We start from the raw sequence: 14,407 nt of genomic DNA, 5'->3' as shown, positions 1-14,407 counted from the left end.
TCTTTGGGGTGTGGGAGGAAACCAGAGCGCCCGGAGGAAACCCATGCAACCACAGGGAGAATGTGCAAACTCCCACAGACACAGGCCCAAATCCATGTATCTGCACAGCTAGCAGTGCTAGTCACCGAGCTGTTGCGGTGCCCGTCTACCGGTCCAGGATCAAGCACACGCCCCGATTTGGAGCGTACTGTCAGAGAATGTGGTGCAGATTCAATTGAGGTCATTGAAATGAAATTGTGCAATTTCTTTTTCTATTCATTCATGAAGTGTGGGCATCGCTGGCTGGACCAGCATTCAGTGCCCATCATTATTTGCCTTGGAACTGAGGGCATTTTAAGGGTCAACCTGTGACTGTGGAGTCGCTTGTAGGCCAGACCAGGTAAGGACAGTAGATTTCCTTCCCTAAAGGACAGTAGTGAACCAAATGTGTTTTCCCGACAATTGACAATGGTTTCACGTTCACCAGTAGATTCTTAATTCCAGATTTTCGTTGAATTCAAATTTCACTGACGGCTGTGGTGGGATTCAAGCTTTACCCGGGTCTTTGGATGAGGAATCCAGTGACAATACCCACTATGCCTCATGCCATTAGGGAAAACAGTGGTGTAGTGGTATTGTTGCTGGACTAGTAACCCTGAGACCCCGGGTAACGTATTGAGGACCTGGGTTAGAATTCCACCATGGCAGATGGTGAAATTTACATTCAGCTATGCCATGCCACGTCCCAATAAAGAGTCTCCCCATCAAAGAGGGAATATTGAAAATTAAGAGGCAGCACAGTGGTTAGCACCACTACCTCACAGCATCAGTGATCCAGATTCAATTCCTGGCTTCGGTCACTGTCTGTGGAGTTTGTCCGTTCTCCCCGTGTCTTTCTTGCAGGTGCTTTGGTTTCCACCCACAGTCTGAAAGACATGCTGGTTGGAGGTGCATTACTATGCTAAATTCTCCCTCGATGTATCCGAATAGGCACTGGCGTGTGGCAACTAGGGGATTGTCATGGTAACTTCATTGCAGTGTTAATGTAAGCCTACTTAAAGTCATAGAGTTTACAGCAATGGAAACAGGCCCTTTGGCCCAACTTGTCCATGCTGCCCTTAATTTTTAAACCACGAAGCTGGTCCCAATTTCCCACATTTGGCTCATATCCCTCTATCCCAACCTTACTGTCTGTATTTGTGAAATTAATAGATAAACTTTAAACCTTATTTAAGGAGGAATACTGGGGAGGAACCATATCAAATTGGGATAGAAATGCCAACTTGTGTACAGACTCAGAGCTGAGGAAGCTGTGTTCATTTATCGCTAATTCTGAAGGATATGGGGGAAGGGGGGAAACAGCAGAGTGGGCGGGACTATGGGAGGTCAGGTGATACATCCTCCAGCATCACATCTAGGACGAGTTTAAATTCTGTTGAATTTAGAAACTGGAAAATCCGAAGAAGATTCCTGGGAAAGAAAAAACCCTGAGTGGCGCATTTCCTGGTTGTAAGGGGCGAGATCTCGGTGTCATTTCCGGTTGCTGAGGAGGTGTGGCCTCCAATTCGGATGTTATTTCCTGAGTTTAGGGCGGAGCCTCAATGCCTCAAGCCATTTTTAGTTATAGCGGAGGCGGGGCATGGGTATTTAAGGTCATTTCCTGTTGGTAGGGGGCGGATCCATCGTCTCTGAAGTCACGTCCACTCGTTGAGGAGGTGCGGACTCCATTTCTGACGTAATTTCCTGCGTTAACGGGCGGGGCCTTAATTCCTTGAGTCACTCTAACCATCGCGGGGGCGGGACGTGCCTTTTGGGGTCACTTCCTGTTGATAGGCGGTGTTGGCCATCGTCTTTAACGTCATATCCTGTCCCCGAGGGGGGCGCGGCCTTCAATTTTGATGTCATTTCCGGACGCTGAGGGAGCGAGGCCGCAGTTTCCGTTTGCCACGAGTTGGACGTGACGTCATTGCTGACAGGCGGGGGGAAACGAGGCTGCGGTGGCGTCAGTTCCGCTTCCGGAAGGTCAGCGGTCAGCAGTTCCGCTTCCGGCTATGGCCTCCCAGGAGGGTGACAGCCGGAGCTGCGCTGTCCGCGGCTGCACTAACACCCAGAGCGTCCTGAGCCGCTGGCGGGAGACGGCCTGCGAGCAGCACTGGCCACAGCTTCACCGCGAGTGTCCGTGCCTCGAGCCTTTCTGCTTCTACAACTTCCCGAGCGGCTGGGACGAGCGGGGCCGCTGGCTGCAGGCACTGCGGGGCCGCGGCCTCCGCCTCCTGTCCGGCCCCGACCCCGGGCCTGACGCCGCTGTCTGTTCGGTGCACCTAGAGGAAGGGACGCTACTGCTGGGCCTCGGCCTGCGCAAGAAGCCGCGGGCTGAGCAGGCGGCGTTGCTGCTGCCCGAGTCCCAGGGCTGGGAGGCTGGCGAGAGTGAGTACCGGCGGGGCCGGGAGACGCGGGCGTCGCGGGCCCGCAAGAAGCAGCAGGAGAGCCCGAGGCCCTGGCGGCCGCCTCCCCCTACGGCGCCGGCCGGCAGCGGCTCCTGGGAGCAGGCGGCTGTCCAGGCCATCATGAGGCTGCGCTGCAGTTCCAGCCAGCGGGTGGCCCGCACCCTCATCGCGTGCCTGAAGGGAGAGAACGACCACCTACGGCAACGGAGCCGCCAGCTGGAGGCGGCGCTGGAGGCCACATCCCGTCAGCTGGAGAGGCTACAGCGGGAGTGCCGCTGCCGGGACAGGCCGGGGGCTGAGCCGGGGCCGCAGCTGGAAAATGCAGAGCCGCTGGAGCAAGTGCCGGGGAACGAGGTGACGGTGGGCTGAAGGGATGGAGTTCCCCCACTCCCCTGGGGCGGAGGGGGAGAGGCCGGGGTCTCTGCATTGGAGCCTCCCCCTGGGCGCCGGCTCCCTCCCCCTCCACTGCATGAACCACCGCCTCCTTCCCTCCCTCTCCAGGAACCTCCCACCGCAGAGAGGAGCTGGTATTCATAACCGACTGAGGCTGCAAACCTTTGGAGTGAAGCTGCTTTTATTCCCCCTCTTTCTCTCCTCCTCCCACTTCTGGGATAAATCACCACCTCTTCGCCCTCCTTGTTTTTCTTGTGTGAGGTTGACTGTATTCTCTTCTAGTTATTCCAAAAAAATACACATACACAAACAGGATTGGGACTGTTCCACTGTCACATTATCAGTTCTTTATATATTTTGTAATGGCTGGATGAGCAAACCCTCAGCTTGGAACGAGCATTCAGACCAGTCTTCACATTGCGGAGAGGGTGAACGGGCATCCTCGTCCCCCATGGCATGGCTCCGGCTAGTGCAGACTCTATCTTTCCCACGCACCATGGTGCCAACCCATGAGCCAGGAGATTTTGAGCGGTGGGAGTTCAGCCGTGGAGTTTGTTTTCAAACGGGTGCAGAATGTGAATTGGCTTTCTTAACACTTGAACGGTTCTTGCTGACTAACAGAACAGGAAAGCTCCAGACGAACAGTTGGACCCGCTGCACCACCCTTTCACTAATAGTTTCCCACTCCAGATGCTGCTGGCCTTTCCCATCTCCGCAGTGCATGGCTTTATCCAAGATGTCAGACTGGAGTTCTTCAGCTGAACACTGCCAGATGATTGTGGAGGAGGACGACAAAACCATAAGAGATGGTATAGCTCCCGCAACATTTGGCAGCCAAGTCTTTGTGTGTGACACTAGTGGACTGGTAATGTACACACCTTTTATTTTAGCTCTGAACCCACTAGGCTTTGTGTTGATGATAGGTGATCTTTGAGATGGGTGTCTGTTCAGTGTTGGCACTAGGTTAACGCATTGCTACCACGAGGGCTGTGTGTTGTACAAAGCTCTTAATTCACCCTTTGTCAGTTCCCACAGCCAGTATTTCACATCTCTGTTCCTTCCCGAGTGAGAATTTGAACCACTGTGCAAGCTGTGAAATTTAATTTGAATAAATCTGGTGGCACCATTAGTGACAACTGCAACAATGCCAGATTCTTTTTAAAAATCCCAACTGATTCACTAGCTTGTGAAGGGAGCTTGCTTTTTGTATGGTCTAACCTTTGACTCCAGTCTTTGAAGTGGGCTGGCAAAGCAGACTTCAGACAGGACTTTGCACCTGTAGGAGTTCTAAGGTTTAACTAGGGATGGGCAATAAATATTCCGAGTCCTATTCTCAAAAGTTTGGAAGCATGAAATCTAATTGCACAGTTGTTATTCACAGTTCCAATTCACCATCAGTGACAACACAATTAAAATGTCTTCATGGCATCATGCATTGAAATATTTAATCACGGTATAATCAATGTAATTCATGATTAAGCTGTCTTAGACTGGCAGCTGTTCAACTTTTAAGGATTTGAGTTTTACCATTTCAGATCTTTACAAATTTCTTTACTACTAATGTGAGTAGAGGCAGCATTGTCTTTCTTTTGTGTACTGTGAGACCTGACTGCAAAGGTGTCCATGTTTACTGTTAACAAGCAGTGAGTGTTAAGAAAATTATATATTAGAATATGCATTCAGATTATTCCAATTTGTGTGTATATATTGAATTATTCTTCAATCTTACTGAGTTGTAAAGCAAGCCACAGCAGATTTTAAAAATGTTTTGGGCGTAAACACACCCCATAACATTCACAATGTTTGTTTAGTTAACTACTTTGTCTAAAGACTGTACAGTTTAAAATTGGTTTGGTTTATGTAAAATTCTGTTCAGATAAATATTTTTTTAAAAGCATTCTGTATTAATGTGACACTTCATTAAAAACCTGTGCTGCAACACTTACCTCTGCATTTGTTGTCACTTACCTGGGCTTTCTTAGGCTCGTGGGCGAGTTTTGAATTACTGGGTAAAATTCAGAGTCACTTTGCCAAAACTCCATTTGTCCATTTTATAATTGGGGAAGGTCAGAAAGTAGGTCTGTGCCAGTCATGGGGTGGCATGGTGGCAGTGGTTAGCACTGTGTCAGAGACCCAGATTCAATTCCTGGCTTGCGTCACTGTCAATGTGGAGTTTGCACGTTCTCCTGCGTCTGCGTGAAATTCCAGTTTCTGCTCACAGTCCAGAGATATGCAGGTTAGGGCGATTGGCCAAGCTAAATTGACCCTAGTTTTGGGGGATTAGCTGGGTAAATGTAAAGGCTCGATAGGCCGAATGGCCTCCTATACTGTAGAGATTCTGATTTCCCTAGAGTGCAATATATGGTGTGTAGAAGAAATAATTGGGAAATAACTGTACCTTTTGCAGACAAGAGCAAAAATATAGATTTGGGAGCATATCATGCACACACCTTGGTTGAAGCAAGTCACTTTCCAGCTTCAACTCACTCCTGTTCCCCAGAATGCAGATGCCAGCACTGAGGCAGGTGGCAATATATTTGGAATCATCTTTGTCAGCAGACTTTTTCTACTAAGTTCTGTGAGCAACCCACATATTAGCATCAGAGTTCCTCCCTGTTCACTCAGAAGCACCCAGACCCCCTCACAGCTGGTTAACCCTGTTCTGACTCACGGCAGAGTCTCAAGTGTCTTGTTCATCAAGGGCTGCCAATCCTCCAAACTTTTGTTTATGTCTAGGAAACAAAGCTTGATCACTAAGCCAGTGCTGCAGGCAACCCAAGAGGGAGAGCTCAGTGTTCAAAGTTTCACATTTTCAGTGTTAATTCAAGTTGAAACATCAGAGATTGTTGGGCCAACATTCCTCCCTCAAAAGTTGATAAACTATTCAAACAGTTGTTTGCAACATAAATGCAATAAAGCATTAAATGGAATGTTTGAGAAGTGCTCCCCAGGGATCGGTACTGGGAACTGTGCCATTGGATATACAGTAATGATGGGATGCAGAACAGTTCCAAAATTTGTAGATGCCTCAGATTTCAAGATAAGCTGCTGGACTTTGAAATGAAATCTAGGGCCCAGAAGCGAGAGATGTTTTAGCAGAAAAGATGGTAGTCAGGGGATACAAAACATCTGGGACTGAGAGTTTGGCAGGCACTTTTTCATTCTATGTCCAGTGGGGTATCACAGAGGTTAGCACTGTTGCCTTTCAGCACCAGGGACCTGGGTTCAATTCTCAGCTTGGGTCACTATCTGTGTGGAGTCTGCACGTTCTCCCTATGTCTGAATGGGCTTCGGGTGCTCGGGTTTCCTCCCACAGTCTGAAAGACGTGCTGGTTAGCTGCATTGGTCGTGCTAATTTCTCCCTCCATGTACCCAAACGGGTGCCAGAGTATGGTAACTAGGAGATTTTCTGTAATTTTGTTGCAATGTGTAAGTAAACCTACTTGTGATTAATAAACAAACTTTAAAGCATATGAAGGTACAGAAGACATTTATCAGAATAGTTCAAGATTTGCAAAATAAGACTATTCTACTTCAAGCTGAGATGGCTAAAAGGAAATTTGATACGTGTTTAAAATCATGAGGGTTTGGATGAGAAACTGTTTCCAGTAACTAAGATGAGTAACCAGAGGATGCAAATCTGTGACCTTTGGTGTTCCATTGAGGATTTAGAATGCACTGTTGATCAGGGAAGTGGGAAAGGAATTGCGGGGATGTGGGACAGTGCAGGCTGAATGGCTGCCTTCCCTGTTCAATGATTACATAAATCATCACTCCTTCAGCTCCCATTTGGATATAGACAGGACTACATGCTTTGGCTACTTGCCCATCCATTGAAAACACAATGCTCCTATCTAATGTTGAACAGTTGTCACTTTTAATAAAACATAACCATTTACATTGTGACACAACTGAATGATTACAGAAATCACACCAGAATAGAAGTTCAGCTCCCATTTTGAAGTTATGCGACTCACACCACATACCTCAGTTTTCAGCCAGCCAACCAACCACTCAAAGCAGCAGAGTACAAGTTCCAGGATGGCAGGATGCTGCAGATTAATTACACAGATTATTTTAATACAGTAGATCCAAAAAGATTATGTGTCAGATATTGAATACTGATGGCTTGCATTTTTGCAGAGAAACACAGTCCTGTCATCAGCAGTACAGAATACAGAAAGCCAGGGTGCAGTCTTTGGGTCAGTTGCACACAAATGAATTGTTTGATTAGCTAAGGCAGCTATAAAAAGGCACCACTCTCAAACCCTCCCAAATTGCTTCAAGACAAAATTAATGGCAGTTCTGGACAGAAAATAAGGCAATTTTCAACCTCTCTCAGGATTGTGCTATTTCTTGAAACAAAGACACTGATTTCCAAAGCAGAAAATGCAGCAAAATACCCAAAGCCAGCTCAGTCAACAAGTACCCACCTAAACAAAATTAACGTGCCTTCTGTTTAAGATGTTGAAACTTGCAGGGTGCATGTCAGCACTTACTATTACAACACTGTTCCAATATTTGGTGTATGAATTTTTCCCGGACTGAGTCAGATACTTAGAACTGCTTCCTGTCGCCTGATTACACTGGAAACCCTTGTGTTTAGTAAATTGAAACTGTCTGCTGCGTGAGGAAGATATTCTGGCAATGTCTCATTTGACTACCAGGGAAGTACATTCATCAAGGTTTTCAACTTAAGGAGTCAGATATTTTAAAGTACATAAATGGCTTTGTAAACACTAGTTTGGCTACTTTTAACAGAAGAACAATGCACTCTGGCATTCTGTACAACAAAAAACTTATTCTAAGAGTTACACTATGTGCTTTTTCTTGTCTAATACTGTTGTCTATCTACTAACTATAATCAGGCACTTCACTTACTAACAACCAGTATTTGGGTTGCCTTTACCTATGGTCGTAGTTCGAATAAGTTTTGGGATCAAAACAGAGTGCAGGATCATGTCTGAATCCTGTTTGCAAATTATGAAATTCATTTGAAACGTAAAGGGTTACTGAACACTCTTGCAACCAAATATAGGAATAAATGTGGGGGGAAAAATGCAACATCTAGTTCAGGAACTTAGCTTTAAACAGAATCCCACCCCAATTTAGTCAGTAGCATTTACAAAGAAGGAATTCGGGTAGGAAATGTTCTACTGAATAAATTCCTCAACAGTGTAAACACAAGCAAGTACGCATTCTTAAACAGAAACACCAACTTTTATTTCTATAGCGCCTTTCATATCATAAAAACATCCCACAGTGCTTCATTGGAGTGTAACAGAACAAAGGTTTCACTGGGTTGCGTAAGGAGATAAAAGGGCAGGTGCTAAAAATCCTGGTCAAAGAAATAGCTTTTATGGAGCATCTTAGATGAGAGAGGGAGATGAGGCAAATAAAGTTTGGAAGGGAATTCTAGTGGTTAGGATCTGGGCACCTTGAAGTTTATTTATTAGTGTCACAAGTAAATTTACATTAACACTAATAAATTTACTCTGAAAATCCACTAGTTGCCACACTCCAGTGCCTGTTGGGGTACACTGAAGGAGAATTTAGCATGGCCAATGCACCTAACCAGCACATCTTTCCAACTGTGGGAGGAAACCCATGCAGATATGGGGAGAACACACAAACTCCACACAGACAGTGATCCAAGCCGGCAATTGAGCTCGGTTTTCTGGTGCTGTGAGGCAGCAGTGCTAACCATTCTATCATCTCAAAGAAGGCAGAATTGGAGCAGAGGGCACAGAGACAGGGAAGAGAGAAGCCATGCAGAGATTTGAAAACTAGGACAAGAATTTTTAAAACAGAGACATTTTCTAACTGGAGCCAATGTAAGTCCAGAAGCATGGGGGCGGGGGTGGTGATCAGTGAATGGGAATTAGATGCAAGTTTGAGGACATGATCTTGCATTACAGAAGGTGGACTGTGGAAGCCTAGACAGGAGTGAGCTGGAATAATCTAGAGGAAACAGTGGGATGGATGAGGATTTCATCAGCAGATGAGCGGAGGAGGTTGTGGATATCATAGAGATGTTGGCATGGCTATGTGGTCATAAGGTCACCAGTATTAAATATTACATTAAGGCTGCGTGCAGTCTGGTTCTGGTTCAGAAATCTGGCATGAAGAGGGATGAAGTTGGTAACTAGCAACTAGATTTCTTCCAATGCTTAGATTGTGGACATTTCATCCAATACTGTATATCAGCAAGCAGTCTGACAATTTAGATGGTGGAGGGACCGACACAGGTGGAAGTGAGGAAGAGCTGGGGAAATCACGTGGACATAAGAAATATGAAAAGGCAAGAATTGATCCTTGGGGGACACTGGAGTTGAAGTGGGGGAGTGAGAAGAGAAGCCAATGTGGATGATTCTCCTGGATAGACAGGAATCAAACCAGGTGAGTCCAGCAGTGGAGAAGCACTGGAGGAGGACAGCATAGATAATTTGATTTCAAAGGCTGCAGATAAGTCAAACAGGACAGGTGGGATAGTTCACCTTTGTTATGGTCACAATGTCATTTGTGACTTCGATAAAAGCCTTACGACAGGACACAAACCTGTTGGGAAAGGTGCAGTTCTGGGAAAGATGGGCACACTCTGGCACCTGTTTGGATACACTGAGGGAGAATTTAGCATGGCCAATGCACCTAACCAGCACATACAGAAAAATTAGCAATCAGGGCTGGGGCTGGGCGGAGGGGGGGACTTAACAGGAAATTGAGTTCATTTAAGTTCACAACTGATGGACATAAGGAACAGAGCTGTATCTGGCGAGATCAATCCAGCAAAGTGAGAGTAATGGTTTTCATGGGGATGAGCAGTAAGATAAAAGCAAATCACAGCAAATATTGCAATTTGAAAATGCTGGAAAGTCTCAGCAGGTCTGGCAGCATCTGTGAGGGACGGAGTAGACCTATGGTTGAGAGCCCTGTCAACCAGAGTGGGTGGGAAACCACGATTAAGAACAACATGTCAGCAGCACCGGTTTGGAAAGTGGCATCATTGGAACAGAGGGGATGGCATCCTTACAGCCATGCAAAAGGGATTGGTAGCTGCATCCATCTTACAGTGAATAGAAGACCAGAGAAAACTGGGATTCTGAAAGTGCAGTTGTGTGAAGTAGGAGAGTTCTTTCCTCAGGAAAACACAGAGACAAGTAGGGTTTAGAGAAGAAAGATGGAGAATGATACAAGAAAGAGGTCAGACCAGTGATTGACAGCATGAGAAAGTAAAGTTTGGAGAGCTGGGATTCTGTCATCATTTGGGATGTTTAGCTCGAGGGAAGGAAGGATGGGAGCTTGCCAAATCTGGGAGGAGAGAGATAGAACATGATAAATTGACACAGAGCTTGACAGCAAGAATTAGGTTTTATATAATCAGACCATCTATAAAATTCTGATAATCCTCATCACACCTCCATTGATCTGACCAGCCACAGGGAAAAGATGGAGTTTGCACATTCTGCCCATGTCTGCGTGAATTTCCTCCGGGTACTCCAACTTCCTCCCGCAGTCCGAAATTGGATTGGCTATGCTAAGTTGCCCCTTAGTGTCCAAAGATATATGGATAAGATGGATTAGCCATGGTAAATTGCCCCTTAGTGTTCAAAGATGTATAGGTTAGGTGGATTGGCCATGCTAAATTGCCCCTTAGCATTCAACGATGTATAAGTTAGATGGATTAGCCATGGTAAATTGCCCCTTAGTGTTCAAAGATGTATAGCTTAGGTGGATTGGCCATGCTAAATTGCCCCTTAGCATTCAAAGATCTATAAGTTAGGTGGATTAGCCATGGTAAATACAGGGGGAAGGAGCAGAAGGGAGGGCCTGGGTGGAATTCTCTTTTGGCGAGTCGGTGCAGACTCAATGGATCGAATGGCCGCTTCCTGCACTGTGGGCATTCTGTGGTTCTTTGGTTGGAATTCAATATGAATTAAATATTCCCATTCTCTCATTGTCAATATGCAACTCCTCCAATGAGGAGAAAGCACAGTCACAAAGAATTCTTCATAAGTTGGGGAAGGTAAGACGGAGGTTGTTAAAATTCTCAAAAGGATTGGTCTTAGTAGGTTTTAGAAGCAGACTGATTGCAAAGGACCTACATCTGGAAGACTACAAAATGCGATTTGGCATCTGGCGTGTGCAAGTTTATTAATAAAGTTAATGAACGAAGGTCAAACATATAAAACCTAAATTTCATTCTGTGAGAGGGACTCGAGAGGAATAGAAAATCATTTTTTTGCTGCACAAATGTATTCTGTCCGCAGCTTAAATATGGTCTTTAGAGAGGTGGAACTTAATATCTTGAATCTAAGTATTAGCTTTCGAACATTTGTATGAAATTCCTTTGTTTCATTAACCTGTTTATTTTTGCAATTGCTTTCTTATAAAGCAGGAACCAAAATAATTTAATGTAACAACCGTTAAGTATCCATACTAAAATGAGTTTGTTTCGAAGCATAGAAAGATGGAGATCGAGTTTGACAGTTTCCAGTCGGTTGAGAAACAAAAAGATCATTATCCTGTTCCCAATTGTACATGAAATCCAGTTCCAGCTTCACACCAGGGAAAACTCATACCATATCTACTCAGGACTAGTTAGAATTATGATAGTCAAGTATGATATCACATGCAGCCACTGACAACCATACCTCAACTTTTAATAACATGGCAGAAAACTTTATACATCTCTTCTGCCTTCGTGTTCATAAATATTTTGATCAGTTAGCTGTGCTAAAGTAATACTGATATGTTAATGTAACTGTTCCTTTAAATAGGAGGAAATAATGAAAAATATATACATGAAAATCTTTGCATTCACACTCAATCACTTCAAAGTACAGGGTCGGTGAGGAGTACAGACAACATTTAGCTGCTGCTGGGCTGCTGCAAGGGAGAAAACGTGGGCGCGCAGTTCAGGATTACGTGCCTCTTGAACTGAAGGTTGACACGTACCTTGAACACAGCACTGGTAATGCTGCAAGCAGGGATCATCCCAGGCTGGTCTCTTTATTTCCATTTCACCCTCTGCAGGAAGTACAATTCCTTTGGGGTCACTTATACCCCTCCAGTATAGTATTGGTACCATTTGGACTGTATTGCTCTAAGCTGTTAGAATGGAACCGGTGACAGCTGCTAAAACTGGATATAATGTGACTAATGGCAACAAGATGTAAGGGTCAGCTGACCCAGTAAACCATGGAACCAATTACAGAATGATGTGATGGTCAGCTGACCAGCTGACTCACGATAAATAAGAACCTATGTGGAATTGTGGGGAGCTTGGATTGGCCCAGGCTGTGGCCCCAAGTTTGGAGTATGATGTTTTCTTTATCAAACTCGTTCTTTGATTTATAAGTTAGAGTAAGTTTTAATCTATTTTTGTTATCTGCATTTGAAGAGTTACTTCTGATGAAACATAAGCTACCTTATGGAACATGCGTTCATAGAAGGGAACACTAGCTGACATATTTCCAAACAAATACCAATGAAACTACTGCTACCAATTAGTTGTCTCTCTTTCATTCAAATGATGCCACATTCACCAATCCATCTAAATTCAAACCATCTCAAGTAATAAATTAAGCAAAACACATTGCCGCGAGGTTAATGTATGGTTTTTCCTTCTCATTAAAGATTAACTCAAAATTAAACTGGTAGAGTCAGAAACTATATGGATCTGTAACTCTTGGTAGTGTAACGGTCACCCTCAAGTTCTATTACATGTCTAAAGTTAAATGAAATTACATTGAGTAGCTATCAGAAAAGCTTTCGGAGAGATGACCAGCGTACAATTAGAGTTGTAAGATTTCTAACCATGCATCCTTAACCAACATACTCTAACTCCTCTTCAACTCTTTCACTTTGGTTTGCCTACCTTAATATTCCTTGTTTCAGTTGGGACAACATGGAGGCTCCAAATTCTCCATGATTGCCACGGAGCCCGCTGGATAACGGGCCCGCACACAGACAGACTGGAGCAAAACAAGTTGACTGACTGCAGATTGTTTCCCTCTCGCAGCCCTGCAAAGATCTGATAAACTAAGATTACATGCGTTTCTCAATCGGCTTTTGTGCAACTGACCCAGTGATGCAGTTTTAGCAAAAGTGGCTGTAGTTTTTTTTCAAGGCATGATATAAGTAAACGTACAAATTGTCCTAGCTTCAACAACAAACATCCAAGCATCCATTTTAAGAGCAAGTTACAAGCTTGCATATGTGCCTAGGAAAGGAAAAAAAACAAATATTTGCTGCTTAAAGTAGGCATCACATTCCAAAAATGTAGAAATCTATTACATACACTTTAAATACTGCCATTTACAAAGTTGGAACATTTACAAAAAATTGCACATTAATCCAAATTTGGTGAGAGAGAGAGAAGGGAGGGGGAGGGTGAGGAAGGGAAAGCAAGCAGCAGTCACACAGGTTACTGGAGCTGGAGGAGCTTCACAATATGACTGAGAGATTCTACCGAAGCAAAGGCCAAGTACTGGCAACAAAGCCAGACCTCCAGGCTAACACTGCATTCGGTGTCTATGGCCTTCTCTGCAAATTTGATCATGAGTAGCGTCCGCTTTAGGTCCAGCCAGTTCTGCAGTACGCTATTTCTCTCGGCAATGCTGCTAAGGGAGTTGAGTGTCTGGAGCAGGTCATCACGTGGTCCCCACAGCAGGCACTGCAAGTAGACTTTGGCATCTGAAATGAGGATGCGCTCGGAGGGATTGGGGTGCAGGAGGAGACTTGCCAGCTGCTGCAGCCCCTGGGAATAGACAGAGCGCTTAGGGATGGCAGGTAGGTCTGTTCGAGTGTATTCCTTCTCTTTTAGTTCCGGGTTTTCTTCAAAGGGGTTGGGGAGGTGCAGCATCTCATAAATGAGGATCCCTGTTTGGAACTCATCACACTTTTTGTACTGGGTGATGGTGATGATCTCTGGCGCCAGCCTCGACTGATCCCGCAAGACCTCGAGGTCCACCACCTGACTCTTTTGCTTGGCCTGTGAGAAGTTGCTGACGATAAGCCGCGCCAGTTGGGCGTTAGGGTTGCTGTTCTCTGATTCACAGTTTCCTGAAGATCCTTGTCGGCATCGCACCAAGAGCAAGTTCTCCAACCTCAAGTCACAGTGTGTAACATGGTGCGGTTTTAAGTGGTTGAGGCCGGCACAGAGTTGCAGCAATAGCAAGCATACTTGGCGTTCGTAGATTTCGGGGCTTTTAGTGTGCCGAGGTGCGGATTCATGCACAAAGTCCGCAACGGTCTGGTATGGAACCTCTCGAGTGATCACCACCACACGGCTCCTGTGTTTGCTGGAAGTTCCCTTGGAGGTGGAGTTGTTCCTTTTCGTGGCACTTTGAACATCTGAGCTGTCTTCATCTTCCTCCTCTTCTAATACTGGGGAGCTGGGATCCTCCCACGGCAGCATGCGGACTGGGACCTCTGCCAGGAAGTGTCCGCAGTCCTGTTGGATATTGAAGTGCACGGCAAGGCTCTGCCTTACAGCCAGGCTGTGGTAATACAACTGCTGGGACGCTTTCGCTTGACTTTTACAAATCTGGAAAAGAAAAGATCGAAGATAAAATCTTACAGCTCGG

The 14,407-nt window shown here is 45.3% G+C and overlaps 1 protein-coding gene across 9 annotated transcripts in view; it reads right to left on the bottom strand.

The window, feature by feature from the left end:
- Positions 1-6,674: 6,674 nt before the first annotated feature.
- Positions 6,675-14,407, bottom strand: part of peak1 (pseudopodium-enriched atypical kinase 1) — a 218,879-nt gene continuing 211,146 nt past the window's right edge. For all 9 annotated transcript variants that reach the window (XM_080216215.1, XM_080216213.1, XM_080216212.1 and 6 more), the window contains one exon: positions 6,675-14,367. In XM_080216215.1, the coding sequence (XP_080072341.1) occupies positions 13,246-14,367 (1,122 nt within the window). In that variant the 3' untranslated portion in view covers positions 6,675-13,245. The remainder of the gene's footprint in view (positions 14,368-14,407) is intronic.

Source organism: Carcharhinus amblyrhynchos, chromosome 32, assembly GCF_965287045.1.
Source record: "Carcharhinus amblyrhynchos chromosome 32, sCarAmb.v2.hapA, whole genome shotgun sequence".
Classification (NCBI taxonomy): domain Eukaryota; kingdom Metazoa; phylum Chordata; class Chondrichthyes; order Carcharhiniformes; family Carcharhinidae; genus Carcharhinus; species Carcharhinus amblyrhynchos.
Note: the sequence above shows the minus strand (reverse complement) of the source record. Positions and strands in the feature narration are given on the sequence as shown.